A 19,030-nucleotide genomic window follows, 5' to 3' on the forward strand; every position below is an offset into this window, starting at 1 on the left:
GATTGCATTTAAAACTATTTAACTCCAAATCATAGAATTTTACAGTACAGAAAAAGGCTATTTCACCCATTGTGTCTGTACTGGCTCCCAGAACAGCTATGATATTTATGACATTGGAAACTATCCCTCCAAACCACTTACCATTCTGACTTGGAAATCCATTGCCATTTCTTCACTGTCACTGGGTCAAAATCCTGCAATTCCAACCCTAAGGGCATTGTGGGTCAATCCACAGTACGTGGACTGCAGCAGTTCAAGATGGCAGCTCACCACCACCTTCTCAAGGGCAACAAGGGATGAGCAAGAAATAGTGGGCCAGCCAGCATCACCCATGATTTATGAGTGATTTTGTTTTAATATCTCGTGTTCAATTAAGTAATAGTTGCATCTTCTGCACAATGATGGTGGAGTTGGAACAAAGAACCCTACCTCATAGAGCCATCTGGTGATCTGAAGCTGCAACTACATTGCGACAGTTGCCGTAGAGATTTCCAATACAGGGAGTGTCTGGTTTGCAAATGGGTTCCATTCTGGAGTTTGTTCACAAGTTGGTTTGTACACAAGGCAGCACACAATGCAGGACAATGGAAAGCAGCTATTCATAAGTACAGGAAATGTTTGGCTATCTGGTCGTTAAAGTTATGAACATGTAATGGAACATATTCATAAGTACAGTCAGTTCTGCTATAATGCTATTGTTCTGTTCTTGTGCAAACCTGTGTTATAAGAAAATCACGTAATAGCAGCACCATTTAAACTAATGGGGCCATAGTCGTGTTATACTCAAAAGTTCACACTATAGAAACAGTGTCCCCAATTCGTCAATTATGTTATAGCGAATTCACATTAACAAAATGCGTGCTATAGCAGAATGATCCGTATGAGCATTCTTAAGGTGGACGTTTGTAAATCAGGGATCCCTGTAAATGATTCGGAACCTTGGGACATCCCAAAGTGCTTTATTGCTAATAAAGTACATTTAAAATATGGTCACTGTCATGATAAAAGAAACATTGCAGTTAATTTGTACACAGCAATTGCTGACACACAGCAATGAGAACTGAAAACCTGATTTTGATGAGCAATAAATATTGGCTAGAAATATCCAATGCATGTTGGATTTTTAAAAAAAAACTCTTGTTTTCTCAGGAAGAATATACCAAGTACTGCACTTCTGCTTCCTAGTTGTGAAACCTGAAAGACTTCAGAAAAGACTTGCAAGGATATTGCCCGGGTTTGGAGGGTTTGAGCTAAAGGGAGAGATTGAATAGGCTGGGGCTGATTTCCCTGGAGTGTCAGAGGCTGAGGGGTGACCTTATAGAGGTTTACAAAATCATGAGGGGCATGGATTGGGTAAATAGACAAAGTGATTTCTCTGGGTGGGGAGGTCCAGAACCAAAGGGTGAGAGGAGAAACATTTGAAAGGGACCTGAGGGGAAACTTTTTCACACAAAGGGTGGTGCGTGTAGGGAATGAGCTGCCAGAGGAAGTGCAGGAAGCTGGTACAATTACAACATTTAAAAGGCATCTGGAAGGGTATATCAAAAAGAAGGGTTTAGAGTGATATGGGCCAAGTGCTGGCAAATGGGACTAGATTAAGTTAGGACATCTGGTCGGCATGGACGGGTTGGACCAAAGGTCCGTTTGCATGCTGTACATCTCTATGACTCGACGACTCTATCAGTGGACTGCTGTTACAGCTATTGAGGTCACACTGACAGGGTCTGGGAGTGAAAGGTGTCTGGGCCTGTTTTTGTGTCAGTAGAGATTGATGCTAAATTGACTTCCATTCCTATCCTAATTTAAATTCGGGTCTGGATGAAATTTAAAGAATTACGAAGTGCCAGGGAGTTAGTCTTCAAGTAGATGACTAAAAATAAGAATCTAGGATTAATTACACTTAAAGAGTAATTCTATGACATGTTAGTGAAGTAACTCATAACTGAGAAGTTCCTCTCGCCTGGAGTTTCACAAACACTGAGTGCTGTCAATGAGGAGTGTCCTTAATGAAGGGTCGAGTTGCTAAACTCATGCAAACAGTGCCTCACCAACAGCAAGTTCCTCCAAACAAACACCTCACTAGCTCGGAATCTTATGAACAAGGTAACTGACTAATAAAGAATCTCCTTAATAAGGAGTTTCAATACAAGGAAGACTAGCTAATGAAGGATCACACTAATGGGAAGATTTGCCAATTAAGCAGCTCACTAAGAAAGTGTCTGACTGATGAGATGGATTATGAAACAGGGGTCTTGCTATCAAGAAGTCCAGAAAGTGCCGTGTGAACATAGTGTGGTGTGAGGTGCAGCTGAAGCACTGCCCAGTTCAATCTGCTGAATGTATTGACTCACTCAATGTACTTCATGGAGACTTTCTGAGAATGGTTGGAGCTGAGGATGCATTCCTGAATTTGCAGTGCTGCGAGACGGATAGCAGTGATGTATTTCATCTCCATCGCAAACTTCTCCTGCAGCACATCATTGCAACTCTGTAAAAGAGATTACTAAAGGCAACACACAGCCATCTAGAAAATATCCACACAAATTGCCACCACTTACAAATGCTTTCACAAAATTACAGAATAGAATAAAACTATGCAACAGAAAAATGCCCCTTGGTCCATCAAGTATGTGCTGGTCAAAAACCCCTTTTCCAGCACTTGGTCCATACCTTTGTCTGTCTCGGCTTCGCAAGTGCATTGTGTTGCTGCTGGTCCTTTGAACGATCTGTCCAGTTAAACCAACACCCTAGTTCTTTCCTTATAGCTCTACATATTTTCTTTACAACTACATATCCAAAACTAATCAAAGGCTCTGTGGTACAGTGGCAGGAGTTTTGGCTACAAGTCCCATCTGCTCCAGAAGTGTGTAAAAACACCTCTGAGCTCTCAAGGGAGGTGATCATCTAGTAGTACAACTGAACTGTTAACCCAGAGACCCAGATAATGTTCTGGGGACCTGGGTTTGAATCCCACCATGGTAGATGCTGGAAACTGGAATTCAATAAAAATCTGGAATTAAAAGTCTAATGATAACCGTGAACCATTGTTGGTGAAAAACCCACCTCGGTCACGAACATCCCTTAGGGAAGGAGTCTGCCATCCTTAACGTCTGGCCTACTTGTGACTCCAGACCCACAGCAATGTGGTTTGACTTTTAACTGCCATCTGGACAATTCAGAATGGGTAACAAATGTTAGCCTAGTCAGTGATGCTCTGATCCCATGAATTAATTTAAAAAACAGGTTGAACAGAAATTATCTACAAACACTAAACAAATCTTACTGTCAAACTACATCCACCATTCTTTTCCAGGCAGTGAATTCCAGATTATAACACACTGAATATAAAACTTTCACCTCCTTTCTCTTAAATTATTTTTCTGCTGCATGGAATCCTGAGATTCCTGCAGTATCTTCCAGAACCGGAAGTCATTGAAATCTACAGGACCTCTGAGAGGGAGCATTGTTCATCTGCTCACTGTTCTTTTACCTTAAACCAGTGCCTTCTGGTTAGTAACCAAAGTGAAAATGGTGAAAACAGTTTCTTTTCATTTACTCAGTCAAAGCCACTTGTATTTATAGACACCCGTATTAAATCTCCCCTTAATTTTCTCTGCTCTACAGAGAACCACCTCACTTTCTCTAGCTGCTACAAAACTCAAATTACCAATCCCCATATGTCAACTATAATTTTAACCATGAATACAGAACATCTCACAAATACCAAAATTGTTGGATGTACGAAAATGAAGTCAGTCTAGTTCACCATCTGCAATCTTGCTATACTAATTGTACAATGATAATGTTACTATTAACTAATCATGGTAATTCATCCCTAACTATTAATCTACAACAGATGCAGACAACACGTGTGCAAAACCACTGGAGGTGGGGATTTTGGCAGATCCAAAGTCACCCATTTCTCCTAGACCGGTCACACTTACCAAATGTCATGTTTATATGACACATCCAAAGTTGCTATTGTCTGAAAGTAATCTATTTAATTTTTATGTGAATCGCCCAAGCTGATTTACTCCACTCCCTTAGAGGTATGTTCCCCAACGTCCTCATTGAAATACTTTTAAAATTCATTTAGGGGATGAGGGTGTCGCTGGCCAAGCCAGCCTCTAATGCACATCCCTTAATTACCCAGAAGGTGGTTTCAGAGTGAACCACATTACTGTGGGTCTGGGTCACATGTGCATAGTTTCCTTCCCTGAAGGATTTTAGTGAACCGGATGAGTTTTTCCCAACAATCAACATTTGACCCTTAATTTCAGATAATTCAAATTCCACCATCTGCAGTGGCAGGATTTGTTCCCAGGCTCCTAAAACATTAGCTGGGGTCTCTGGATTAATAGTCCAGTGATATTAGCACGAGGCCATAATCTCCCCTAATGTACTTCAGAGTATTAGTTTTGAATATATTCCACTTTATGTGCAGAATACGTCCTCCGGCTTTATCACTCTTGGGAAACAGAACCTTATTTGGTGTGTGGTCAGTCATGATTATTGTAAGCGGCTTACCATGATCCTTATAATGGGCTTACCATGAACCTTCATGTCAAATAGATACCTGTGAGTAGAGGTATTCAAAAGTAACTGGATCATCTTGTAAAAGTACAAGTGGATCTCTTGGCAGGAAACAAACCCTGAAGAGGCACCTATAATCACGGAGCTCTCGCTTCTGGACCACCTGTGACAAGGTAGAAAACATTTATATCAGGAATTAACTTCTTATTGTCACACTGTGGAAATAATCAACAAAAAAATTTCTTTAAGCTTATGTTTTAAGAATAAGCATTTTGCACTGGGTGGTGTTGTGAAACGGAGGAGGGAAGCTTCTCTGGATACATTTGTTGATATCAGCCTAGGTTTCCTTTTGTTAAATAGAGGCCCAGTCCCCAAGTTCTTTAATTACTTGCAATGCAATGCTATTTTTAGCAGTCTCAATAAAACTTGTTATTTCTATGCTGAATCAATTTTCACATACATTTTGCAGTTGAACATACGAAACATAAGCATTAGGAACTGGGGAAGGCCATTTGGTCTTTCTAGCCTGCTCTACCATTCAACAAAATTATAATTAACATGTACCTTAACTTCACCTTCCTGTACTATCTCCATATCCCTTTGTTCTTTTAGAACACAAAAATCTGCCACCCTCTACCTTGAATAGGCTCGATGTCAGACCATCCTCAGCTCTCCAAATACAGTTATCCAAAGATTCACGACTCAACTCTCTATCCCAGTCCTACTTGAGCAGCATCTTATTCTGAGGGTGTGACCCTATGTCCGAGATTCACCAGCCACGTGGGAACTTACAAAGGGGGGGAGTGACAGCCAAGGGGAAGGCTCTCAATGTGGACACGGCACCTGAAGAAGGATGGACCACCACTCTCTTTCCTCCTATCTTTTAACCAGTCTGCCTAAAGAAAGAGCTGACCCATGCCAAATATATCATGGCTTCGCCATTTAGATCAAGTTAACAATTCCAAATGCCTGTTATTTTCTTTTAAAAATACAGTCTAGTTGCTGATATTGGCACTCACTCATGTACCTTCATTTTATCAGGAGCAGGTTGGAGTGGACAGGAAGGCAGTAAATTAGCCACCTGTCATATTTTATGTTACATGGGACATTAAGAACAGTCCCATGGATTTCCATTCTATCTCCTCGCATTCTTCTGAACTTCAAGAAACACTGAATTCATTTACTCAACCTTCCAACATAAGACAATCACCTCATTCTAGGAACCAGTCTGACTGGTCAAAGCCCCTCTTCTACTGTCACATCCTTCCTTCGGTAGATGGACCCAAACAGTACACAGTCGTTTAGGTGTGACCTCACCAATATCTTGGAATTGTTGTGCGAAGACTGTTTGACTCCTGCATCCAATCCAATTTTTTATCCAAAGTGAACATACAATTTGCCTTCCCAGAAAAGTGATTACCAGGAAATACCACAGGTAATGCAGAGAGACATCTTCTTCACTCCTATGTTGTCTAATATTGATCAGCATTTCTGAACCAGAATTTGATAAAGCCAAGAGATGCTGCTTTGTTCAAATTCCATTTACAAAGTCTCCAAAAATAGAACTTTTCTTTAGGCGTCAGCAGATGGAACTATTTAAAATGCCAGACTTGGACAGCAGTCCAATGTTAGGTAACAAAGCCAACAGATATAGAGGCAAAACAGAAGTTGACTGGAAGAGCTCAGCAGGTCTGGCAGCATTTGTGAAGAGAAATCAGAGTTAATGTGACCCAGTGGGTCCAGTGACCCTTCCTCAGAACTGATACAGAGGACGGTTAAGGGTTTCATTCTGTAGACGTACATGTGGGTAACTTTAGTTGTCTACTTAAAAGCTTGCAAACTCTCAGGGATATCACTCCCTCATGTACACAGTCCACAGAAACCCCAACATACCTGCTCAATGATTTCATCATCATGTAAGAGATAGACCTTGGTGATACTGTATCGTTCCTCCAAAACCAGGGCAAAATGTTCAATACAACGGATGGATAACTTTGACTTCAGGGTGAGGATGATATCCTGTCAAATTGCAGAAGAAAGGGACAACAAAATTAATTTCTTATTGCCTTTCTGAATTTCCTGTTGAAGATATACGGTCTTATTACCTATCCCCAACTTTCACTCACACAATACTCTTCTTCTATTGGCTGATTCCTGGGACGAAGGGGTTGAGTTCTCAGGAGCGGCTAAACAGGTTCGGCCATTATTCACTCGAGTGTAGAAGAATGAGGGGTGACCTGACTGAAACATATAGGATTCTCAGGGGACGTGAAAGGCTGGATGTTGAGAAGATGTTTCCACTTGTGGGGGAATCTCAAACTCGGGGACATAGTTACAGAATGACATGGAAAGGAATTTCTTTTCCCGGAGAAAGGTGAATAGCTGAATTCTCAATCACAAAGAGTTGTGGAGTTGAGATCCCTGAAAGTATTTAAAGAAGCACTAGGTAGATATTTAAAATATTAAGAAGTGAGCATGAAACAGGAGTTGAGGGCTGGAGCAGATCAGCCATGATCTTGCATAATGGCAGGGTAGGAGTGAGGGAGCTAAATGGCCTACTTCTCCACTTGTTCCTTATGCTCTTATGATCTAAGAAGACTCCTAAGGCAACATGATTATAAGCATTGCAGAAATAAGAAGGAAATAGTGTTAAATCATCCCTAACGTCCTGCCTTACTCACTGCCCAAGTCTGCAGTCCCTGTTCCATCCACAGTCTACATCCGCTCCTCCATATCTGTGGGAACCCCCTGCTCGATCCAGTGTCCCAACCCCATCCTCCATCCACTCTCCCAACCCCATCCTCCACCCACTCTCCCAAACCCCCTTCTCCACCCACTCTCCCAAACCCCCTTCTCCACCCACTCTCCCAAATCCCCTTCCCCATCCACTCTCCCAAACCCCTGTCAACACCCACTATCCCAACCCCCTTCTCCACCCACTCTCCCAACCCCCTTCTCCACCCACTATCCCAACCCCCTTCTCCACCCACTCTCCCAAACCCCTTCTCCACCCACTCTCCAAAACCCCCTTCTCCACCCATTCTCCCTAACCCCCTTCTCCACCCACTCTCCCAAACCCCCTTCTCCACCCACTCTCCCAAACCCCTTCTCCACCCACTATCCCAACCCCCTTCTCCACCCACTATCCCAACACCCTTCTCCATCCACTCTCCCAAACCCTTTCACCACCCACTATCCCAACCCCCTTCTCCACCCACTCTCCCAAACCACTTCTCCACCCACTATCCCAACCCCCTTCTCCACCCACTCTCCCAAACCCCCTTCTCCACCCACTCTCCCAAACCCCCTTCTCTACCCACTCTCCCAAACCCCTTCTCCACCCACTATCCCAACCCCCTTCTCCACCCACTATCCCAACCCCCTTCTCCATCCACTCTCCCAAACCCTTTCACCACCCACTATCCCAACTCCCTTCTCCACCCACTCTCCCAAACCCCTTCTCCACCCACTCTCCCGACCGCCTTCCCCACCCACTCTCCCAGCCACCTTCCCCATCCACTCTCCCAACCTCCTTCCCCACCCACTCTCCCAACTCCTTTCCCCACCCACTCTCCCAACCCTCTTCTCCACCCACTCTCCCAATGCCCTTCTCCACTGTTCCAACCCCCTTTCCCATCCACTCTCCCAAACCCCTGTCCCCATCTACTCTCCCAATCCCCTTCTTCATCCACCCTCCCAACCACCTTCTCCACCCACTCTCCCAACCCCCTTCTCCACCCACCCTCCCAACCCCTTTCTTCACCCACCCTCCCAACCACCTTCTCCACCCACTCTCCCAACCCCCTTCTCCACCCACCCTCCCAACCCCTTTCTTCACCCACCCTCCCAACCACCTCCTCCACCCACTCTCCCAGCCCTCTTCTCCATCCACTATCCCAACCCCCTTCTCTACCCACTCTCCCAACCCCCTTCTTCACCCACCCTCCCAACCGCCTTCTTCACCCACGCTCCCAACCCCCTACTTTACCCACTCCCCTAACCCCCTTCTTCTCCCACTCTCCCAGCCCCCTTCTCCACCCACTCTCCCAAACCCCTTCTTCACCCACCCTCTCAAACCCCTTCTCCACCCACTCTCCCAGCCCCCTTCTCCATCTACTCTCCCAACCACAATCTCTCTCCAATGTCCCAAATCCCTTCCTCATCCATTCTCCCAAACCCCTTCTCCATCCACTGTACCAACCCTCTTCTCCACCTGCTGTCCAAACCCCCTTCTCCATCCACTCACTACATCTCTTGCTCTATAAATTGTCCAAACCTATGCACCATCCACAATCCTGGTGCCTAATATATCGACTCAGAGGGCATGAAGTTCCTGTTTTTTCTCACACTGGCTTTAGGTGGTGAGTAACGTACCCCTACCCTTGGCTGTGAAGACAGTCAGAGCTAACTGGTAAGCCTGGGTGAGTTTCCTGGCCCTTCATTGGGCTCAATGCTAGTATCCTGGGTTGTCAGAAACTGCCTGCCAATCAGAGGCTAGCAGCCTTTGAGTCCTGAAGTCAGGCAAGGCCTGCTCATCATGAGATCCAGCTGCAATAACACAAGTCTTCTTTATCTTCTTGTCACAGGGTGGGAAGGCGATGGGGGATGGTCAGGGAGTTCAGAGGTAGATGCCATTTGGGGTAACTGGAGATCCCCTCCCAATCCGGCAGCGAGGTCACCCTGGTTTTCCAGGGAAACCAACCACCAGCAGGAATGTAAAGAGAGAGACGTCGAAGGTGGTCATTTGAGGCTCTTCAGTGGCCAATAATTGATTACTTAGGACCTTAGCAGATTGAATAGGTTGCCCATGGACCTTCTTGACTAGAACTAATTGGTGACCAGACGTAAAGGGTTGGGGGCGGGGTTACCATATCTCCCAGTACCTCTTCCATTGGCAGGACAGAGCCCATTGTAATTAGCAGTCGTTCTTGTTTCCCTTTCTAACATCTATTGTCTGTCCTGTTCTGTCAACGTCTAAAAGCTTTTGAAAACTTTTTTAATTGCTGGATACATTAACTTGCAAAGATGGAAAAGCATTTTCGGAGTTGACTTATTTCAGTTATCATACATGAACCTTGACAATCCTCACTGCAGAATTTGGCCTTTAGCGGATAAATGCTTTCATCCATTTTGCAGTGAATACAAGACTTTGGATATGACCTTGAAAGTCAGATTAAAAATCAAGGGTTGACCAACAAGCCTACATCAATAATTTTTGTTCTATGTTTTGTTTGCTATTCTGCAGATTCGGTTGCTTTTGTATACTGTTCATGTGCATTAAAGAAAGGGACAGCATTCGGACAACACATTTTTATCACCAAAAGATGTTCCAAAGTGCTTTAATGCCAAAGAGCGACTTTTGAAACATGATCAGTATTGTACCTCAAAGTTCGCTCATTTCACAGATTACCAGATGGCTACAGTATAATCAATCTTGCTCTTTCAGTTCATAACCAAATTAAAATCTCAAAGAAATTATTGAACTATGATTCCCTTCCAACCTTCAATGTCTCCAGACTGTTAGACTTTGGATTGACATCCAGTACTGATGAGAGAAGATTTCTTCAAACTGAATACCAGAAAGACTAAAGCTATTATTTTCAAGTCCTGCCATTCTCTAGTTACCAATTCCACCTCTCTCTCAACTAGCTGAGGCTGAACCAGACTTTGCAACCTGGGTACCACATTTGACCAGAGATCTTACCACAAATCCACATCATCACTCAGACTGCCTATATCCCACCTCAATACTATTGCCTGACTCCATCCTCGACTCATCTGTTGCTGAAACACTCGACTGCAACTTAATTATATTGAGGTCCGAATTCCTGCCCGGTGTCCCCTCTCCCACCCTTCATAGATGATAGCTTATCCAAAAATCTGTTGCCTCCATTTAACTTACAAGTTCCTCTTCACCCCAACCCTGTCTCTTTGGTGTACACTGACTTGACCATTATCCTTCATTTCAAAACCCTCCATTTTCTTGACCATCTTTATTTCTGTGTGTCCTCCACTCCTACCATCCTCCAAGACACCTACATTCTTCAAATTCTGGCCTCATTCAACTCCCTGTCTTTAAACATTCCATCGCTGATAGCCAAGATCAGCATTTCCCTGCCTTTCCATCCCTTTCACCTCATTTAGGACACATCTCTTTCACTAAGAGTTTTATCATTTATCCTAGTATCTCTTTATATGATTTGTGTCAATTTTGGTTTCATAAATGTCCTGTGAAACACCTGAGTAAATACACTCTATAAATGCAGATTGTTGTCATTGATGTTGTTAATAAAAATCATTTTAATATAAGGAGCAGATCAGAATACTGAGATTCTGAAATAAAAAAAATAGAAAAAGCTGGAAATAATAAACCTGTCAGACTGTATCTATGGAGAGAGAAACAAAATTAACGTTTCAGCATTAATGAAGAGCATATTTCAGAATTAGAGAGAGTTGGAGATGTAACAGGTTCAAAATGAGTATTGCAGACAGAGAGCAGTGAGTGGTGAAAGAGAAAAAGGAAAGATCTGTGATGGAAGGCAGGAGAGATTAAATGACAAGGTGGATGATTTCACTGGGCAAAACAGGATGTTAATGAAACAAACATTGGTGATGGAGTAATAGTGAAGAAGGTTATCTCAGAGTACAATAGGATCTTGATCAGGTGGGTCAATGGGCCGAGGAATGGCAGATGGAGTTTAATTTAGATAAATGTGAGGTGCTGCATTTTGATAGGGTAAATCAGGGCAGGACTTATACACTTCATGATAAGGTCATGGGGAGTGCTACTGAACAAAGATACTTAGGAGTGCAAGTGCATAGTTCCTTGAAACTGGAGTTGCAGGTGGTGAAGAAGGCATTTGGCATGTTTGTCAGTGCATTGGTCAGTGCATTGAATATAGGAATTGAGAGGTCATGTTGCAACTGTACAGGAAACTGGTGAAGCCACTTATAGAATACTACGTTCAATTCTGGTCACCATGCTATAAGAAATACATTCTTAAGCTTGAAAGGGTTCAGAAAATATTAAAAAGGATGTTGCCAGAGTTGGAGGCTTTGAGCTATAGGGACAGGCTGAACAGGCTGGGGCTGTTTTCCCTGGAGTGTAGGAGGCTGAGGGGTGACCTTATAGAGGTTTATAGAAATCAGGAGGGGCATGGATAGGATGACTGGTCAAGATCGTTTTCCTGGGGTAGGGGAATCCAAAATTAGAGGGCATAGGTTTAAAGTGAGAGGGAAAAGATTTGACAGGGACCTGACAGGCAACTTTTTCACACAGAGGCTGGTGCATGTATGGAATGAGTTGCCAGAGGACGAGTTGCAGGCTGGTACAATTGCAACATTTAAAAGGCATGTTAATGGGGAGATGAATAGGAAGAGATTAGAGGGGTATGGGCCAAATGTTGACAAATGGGACAAGATCAGATTGGGATATCTGGTCAGCATGGTTGAGTTGGACCGAAGGGTCTCTTTCCGTGCTGCATGACTCCATGACTGTATGACTCTATTACAAGACAAAAGAACAAGCTAACTCATTTCAGTCAAACAGCCTGTTCCTTGAATTTGGAACCAGTCATTTATTGGATGTTTATGTCTCACTAGTGCTCCCAGAGGAGACCTCTGTTTAAAGGTAAGGTGCTTTATCTGAATGATAAATCCAAATCAATCTCGCTATTATTTATATTAATGAATGCTAGATTGCCCATAGCAACTTCCATGGTTAGATAACAAATCTGAGTCTTTACTACACATCATATTGAGTGAAATATATCCCTGGGATCACTTAGTGGTCACAGCTTGTAAAAACATTATGGCACTTGAATGGAAATGTTGATTTACAACATTCAGTGTTAACAAAGCATAAACAAAGATTGTGACAATGAAAAGTAACATTTGTAGACAGGAACGAATGATCTAGAATTGGTTTTTAAATCAGAATTAGATTTTAGGTTTTATTGTCACGTGTACTCAAGTATAAAAGTATAGGAGTATGGTGACAAGTTACAATGCCACAACACACGGCACCACGTTAGGTACAAAGTTAGGGGCAGCACGGTGACTCAGTGGTTAGCACTGCTGCCTCACAGCGCCAGGGACTGGGTTCGATTTCAGCCTCAGGGAACTGTCTGTGTGGAGTTTGCACCTTCTCCCTGTGTTGACGTGGGTTTCCTTCAGGTGCTCTGGTTTCCTCCCACAATCCAGAGATGTGCAGGTTAGGTGAATTGTCCGTGCTAAATTGCCCACAGTGTTCAGCAATGTGTAGGTTAGGTGTATTAGTCAGGGGAAATGTAAAGTAAAAGGGTAGGGGAATGGGTCTGGATGGGATAGTCTTCAGAGAGTCAGTGTGGACTTGTTGGGCCAAAGGGCCTGTTTCCACACTGCAGGGATTCTATAAAATAAAAGTTCTACCTATTACAAACTTTAGGTACAAAAATAGAGAAATAAAGAAAAAAAGCACCATCATCTCTCTCCTACATCTTTGTCACTAATGCTACTTTAATCCATCGACAACTGAATTAAAATTTTTCCCTCATTTACTGCCCTCCCCACCAAGCCCATCCCCAACACCTCCTCCCTCCCTCCTACCCCACCCCCAGTCGATGGTTAAAATTAATAGTACATTCAAAGCTGAGCAAAATCAACAAATGGGAAAATATCACAGCAAGGAACAAAGAACACCTATAGCCGTCATTACCTTCACTGTTGTATTTTTCTCATATCGAAAGGCTTTGGTCTGTCCATTTTCCAAATACACCTTGAGAACACTGGGCATGAAAAGTAGTGAGTTACCCTGCGGGAATGATAAAACACAAAATTCTAGGATTATTTATGAAAACAGATAAGCAAAATAACATAATAGACTCCTCATTATCGTTGTTACAAATACTAAAATGAGGGACAGCAGAGAGAGTGTGTGTACGCATATATAAAATATATAGGTGTGGATGTATTTGTGCATCTGCATGTGTGTGTGCGTGCACATTTATGTTTCTGTGTATCTTTGTCTGTGTGTGTGTATGCATTTGTGTGTGTTTGCCTGTGTGTTTGTATGTGTCTGTGTTTGCGTGTGTCTGCGTATGTGTGCCTGTGTGGGTGTTGGTATCTGTGCTTGTGTGTGTGTCTGTATCTGTGTCTGCGTATGTGCATATGTCTGTGTGCGTGTGTGTGTGTGTACATGTTTTTGTGTTTGTGCCTAGTGATATGTACAGTTTGCCTCCAATATCCCTCCTGGAGTTTCAGATCCAATCTCTCCAGGTATTCAAGAAGTTCTTGCTGTCATTTTGTTCCAAAGTTCACTCACATACACACATCCATAGAAAAGCTCAGCCAATCCTTTGGGATTAAACAATAAAAAAAACCATCACAGCCACAGGAGTTTTCTATGGTTTTGTCCGGAGACCAGGCCAAACAAAGCAACTGGTTTGGAGGGACCACACTGAAGATCAGGAATCCAGAGTGGGGTTGAGGTAGTGTGCATCTTGTGCCTAAAGTTCCAGATTTCCAGCCTTACTAAGGGCCTTGTTGTAGGTTTAGATTAGATTCCCTACAATGTGGAAACAGACTCTTCGGCCCAACCAGTCCACAACGACCCTCCGAAGAGTAACCCACCCAGACCCATCCCTCTCTGACTAATGCACCTAACACTATGGGTAATTTAGCATGGCCAATACACCTGACTTGCACATCTTCGTAACAGTGGGAGAAAACCGGAGCACCCGGAGGAACCCCACGCAGACACGGGGAGAACATGCAAACTCCACACAGACAATCGACCAAGGCTGGAATCAAACCTGGGACTCTGGTGCTGTGAGGCAGCAGTGCTAACCATTGAGCCACCCTAAGTGCTGCCCTAAGTAGAGTTAGTAGATCTAATGAAGGACATACAGTTACTTCAGATTAGTGAAAGAAGTCCTCAAAATGTGGCTAGTTGAAGGGCACTAAATTTTGATCTGGGCATCCAAAAAAGTAGTGGCATAACTGAGAGTTGGCACCATGGTATGAAGTATCAGGGGATCAAATGTCCACACACGTCTGGAGCACAAACTGTTTTTAATAACCTGATGGGGAAGACACACAGGTTCCTTCCAGTTCCACATTACCTGTAGGGAGGCAGAAGTAGGAAACCACAGACCAGTTATGTGTGGCACCTTATCAAATGCTTTCCAGAAGTCCAGATATACTACATCTGCAGGACCCCCATTACCCACTTCACTTGTTACATCTTCAAAGAGCTCTAGCAAATTAAATGAATTACTCTTCATAAAGAAAATGAATTATTCTTCATCAAACCACACTAACTGTGGTGGGTTGTGTTTTACTTTACAAATGTAATACTACTTAATAATGAATTTAAACAATTTCCCAATGACAGACATTAAACTAACCATTCTGTGGTTTCCTACTTTCTATTTCCCTCCCATTTTGAACTATTGTCTTACATTAGCAATTTTCCATCCACTAGAACCTTTCCAGAATTCGGGACATTTTGGAATACTATAAATAATGTATCCAATCTCCATGCTGTCACTTCCTTTAAGACTATACTGTATAGGTCATCAGATCCTGGGGACTTGTCTGCCTTTAATCCCAATACTTTGCTCAGAATTTTCTCCCTATTGATGGTGATTGCTACAAATTCTACCTTTTCTATAATCTCTGCATTACCTGTTACCATTGGGATGGTTTCAGTGTCTTCCACTGTGAAAACTGAGGTAAAAAATCGATTTAGAGTCTCTGCCATTTCTGTGCTCCCCACTATTAACTCCTCGACCTCGAAAGGGCCAACATTCATTTTAGCTACTCTCCTTTTTATATACTGATAAAATTATTCCCTGTCTGTTTTTATATTTTGAACTAGTTTTCTTTCATAATTAACCTTCGTTCTTTTTATTACTTTTGAGTCACCTTTTGCTGGTCTTTAAAAGTTTCCCAATCCTCCAGCCTGCCATTGCCCTTTACAATATGGCATGCCTTTGTTTTTGCCCTTATGTTATCTTTAACTTCCTTAGTTAGCTATGGATGCATTTATCCCTCTTATATTCTTTTCTTCCTTTCTAAATATATTTTAGTTGGAGGAATTAAATATCTCCTTTAATGTTCATCAATAGTCCTACATTTTAGTCTTTCCACCTGGTCCACGAGGGCCAAATCTGTCGATTTCCCTATGTAATTAGTTTTTTTTAATTCTAGAATGCTGGTATGGGACTCAGGTTTCACTCACGCTCACCACAATCAACATTATTCAGGCCCTCAGGAAGCATAAAACCAATAAGACACCTAGTGATTTATAGAAAAATACACGTTACCCAGTCCAGAACATTCTGAGAGCAAATCAGATTAATTATAATCTGGCTGAACTAGTCAGTGGGCTAAATGCCTGTAGAAGGCACAAACCTGTGGGTGGCCATTGACAATCACTTCCTCAGCAAAGCGTACTTTGACTGGGTTGCTTTTCAATCTGGCTCGCCTTTCTTCAGTAATAAATGATGACTTGGGCCCCTGTATACAAACAGAAACCATGACACTTAAACAACAGCTTTGGCGTTTTGTGTTGACAATGTGTGGCAATTGGGAAAGCCCTGCACTGATGTTTTGAATTCCAAAAGTTTGATTGTAACCTAAAATACGAACATACAAACAAGGATTAAGAGAGTAGGCCTATGAGCCTCCTTCACTCTTCAATAAAATCATGGCTGTTCCGACTTTATTGTAGGATCCAGGCCCTTCAGCCCAACAAGTCCACACCAACCTTCCAAACAGTAACTCACCCAGACCCATTCCCCAACCCCTGACTAATGCACCTAACCTACACAACCCTGAATACAATGGGCAATTTAGCACTACCAAACCACCTAACCTGCACATCTTTGGACTGTGGGAGAAAACCGGAGCACCAGGAGGAAACCCACGCAGACATTGGGAGATTGTGCAAACTCCACACGGTCACCCGAGGCTGGATTCGAACCGAGGTTCCTGGCCCTGTGAGGCAGCACTGCTAACCACTGAGCCATCATGCTTTCTCTTGATTTTAACCTCAACTCTACATTCCTGCATCTCCCTGATAATCTTTCAACTCCTCAGTCATCAAGAAACTGTCTATCTCTGCCTTTAAAAATATTTAAATACTCTGCATTCAGTGCCTTGTGAGGAAGGGAATTCTAAAGGCCTACAACCCTTTGAGAGAAAAAGGGTTTCCTCATCTTTGTTTTAAATGGGTGCCCCCCTATTTTAAAATAATGATCTCCAGTTCTCAGATTCTCCCACAGAGGAAACCTGAATTCTTTCAGCATTCACCCGTTCAAGACCACTTGAGATCTTAGATGTTTTAGTTAATTCATTTATAACTCTTCAAAACTCCACGGGATACAAGCCCATCCGACCTAGCCTCTCCATCTAAGGCAATCCACTTATTCCAGGTATTCCTTCTCTGAACTGCTTTCGATGCGTTAACATCCTTCCGTAAGTACAGTGACCAATACTTTATACAGTACTCCAGATGTGTTCTCCCCAATGCCCTGTAAAATTAATGTATAACCTCCCTACTCTTGCAGTTAATTCCCCTTGCAAGAAACCATTCAAATTTTGCCATGTGACCTTTTGTATCCATCTGAAAGAGGACATGGCATCTTGGTTTAATAATTCAACTCTAAAAGTGTAGTGCTTGCCTCAGTCTTGCACTGGAGCTCATCCAATATCCCCGTAATATCATGGACTTCTAGCTAGATAGAGAGAACTGGAGGTCTAGTTGATGGGTGTTGCTCCACTTTAGGATATGCTGAGATTAATGATCAAATCTTCATTTGTATCCTGCATAAAGCTTCTTTGATTATGTAGCTTGATAACACATCACACAAGACAAATGGCCACTGAAGCATGAATCAAACCCTTCTGACATGAGCTGGTTGAATTTGTGTCAAACTTGGACCCGTGCACAGTCTCATCAAGCCCCATCAAATGTTAATTGAACATAAAGCACCATCCTGTTCTGAGTCAGGTGGCTTTCTGCAAGCTTACTTCAAGACATCTCTTAATGCTAAGGAAACAGGGTCAATTGAAGTTTTCAAGACTAAGCTTGATAGATTTTTGTTGGAATACTCAGCGACAGTGAGTAGACAGAGATGAGGTACAACTGACTGAAGGAACAGGCCAAATAGCCTGCTCCTGTTCTCGTGTCCAAGATCAAGTGCTCACTGTAGATGTCAGCATCCATCCCAGCTATAGATCCGTTATATCTGAGCTGAGAGGAATATCATGTCATTCAAACTGCCATTGCAAATGCCAGACTAAAGTATTTGGGAATGAATCTGAATCACGTCGAGTGAATCTCTTCTGGACTGCAACGAGTTGCAAATAAACCCATAGAATCCCGACAGTGTAGACACAGGCCATTTGGCCCAACAGGTCCACACCGACCCTCCGAAGAGTATCCCACCCAGATCCATTCCCCTACCATATAGCTCTACATTTCCCCTGACTAATGCACTTAACCCACACATCCCTGAACACTGTGGGCAATTTAGTAATTTAATATGGAAACTTCACACAGACAGTCGCCCGAGGCTGGAATCGAACCGATGACCATGAGTAGCATTGGAAAGCTCTGCTTTTTAAAGTCGAAAGGTTGTACTTACTGAGGCATTTCGCAGTACAGTCACTGTAACAGTGTTACCACATTCCCTGCAATAAACAATTTGACAAATATTAAAACAATATGGGTCCAGTGCAGAAAAAAAAGGACGCTTGACTAAAACCTGCAAAATTATGCTCCTGGCGCAGAATATTATTTTCTGAGATCACAGGAGATCACAGGCTTGAACTTAACAGCAACACATAAGACTCATAAGAGTTGAACAGCGTGGAACCAGACCCTTTTGTCCAACTTGTCCTCACTGACCAGACATCCCAATCTGATCTAGTCCATCTATCTCACTCAGATTGTAGTTCAATGTTAAAAATAAAATTGCCACTATCTTACAAGACCCATGGGACTGCGCTCTCATTTGAGAAAGAGAGGTGACTGGTGAATTAGAATTAAGTTCATTGTCACATGTACTCAAGTTACAAAAGTACTGGAGTGCAGTGAAAAGTGTACAATGTCACCAACACAGTGCCATCTTAAGTACAAAATACCTAGATATAAATCTCAGGTATAAAATTAGAGAAAATAAAGAAAGAAGTTACAGAACATGACAGATATACACAGTATAAGTTAGGAAAATAAGAAATAAAGAAATAAAAAGATTCACATTGCAGTCATACTATTGTTGGGGGGTGGGGGTTCAGAACCAGAGGGCATAGGTTTAGGGTGAGAGGGGAAAGATATAAAAGGGCTTGAAGAGGCAATGTTTCACGCAGAGGGTGGTGCGTGTATGGAACAAGCTGCCAGAGGAAATGGTGGAGGCTGGTACAATTACAACATTTAAAAGGCATCTAGATGGGTATATGAATAGGAAGGGTTTAGAGAGATATTGGGCTAAGCGCTGGCAAATGGTACCAG

The 19,030-nt window shown here is 42.8% G+C and overlaps 1 protein-coding gene across 1 annotated transcript in view; it reads right to left on the reverse strand.

Annotated features, from left to right (window-relative positions):
* Positions 1-19,030, reverse strand: part of LOC140492509 (FERM and PDZ domain-containing protein 1-like) — a 43,332-nt gene that overhangs the window by 16,970 nt on the left and 7,332 nt on the right. Inside the window, exons 4-9 of the mRNA XM_072591428.1 lie at positions 18,165-18,210; positions 15,928-16,032; positions 13,229-13,324; positions 6,427-6,552; positions 4,577-4,696; positions 2,352-2,488 (exon numbers count right to left, since the gene is read on the reverse strand). Coding sequence (XP_072447529.1) covers positions 2,352-2,488; positions 4,577-4,696; positions 6,427-6,552; positions 13,229-13,324; positions 15,928-16,032; positions 18,165-18,210 — 630 coding nt within the window. The remainder of the gene's footprint in view (positions 1-2,351; positions 2,489-4,576; positions 4,697-6,426; positions 6,553-13,228; positions 13,325-15,927; positions 16,033-18,164; positions 18,211-19,030) is intronic.

The sequence above is a fragment of the Chiloscyllium punctatum genome, chromosome 2 (genome assembly GCF_047496795.1).
Source record: "Chiloscyllium punctatum isolate Juve2018m chromosome 2, sChiPun1.3, whole genome shotgun sequence".
Classification (NCBI taxonomy): Eukaryota; Metazoa; Chordata; class Chondrichthyes; order Orectolobiformes; family Hemiscylliidae; genus Chiloscyllium; species Chiloscyllium punctatum.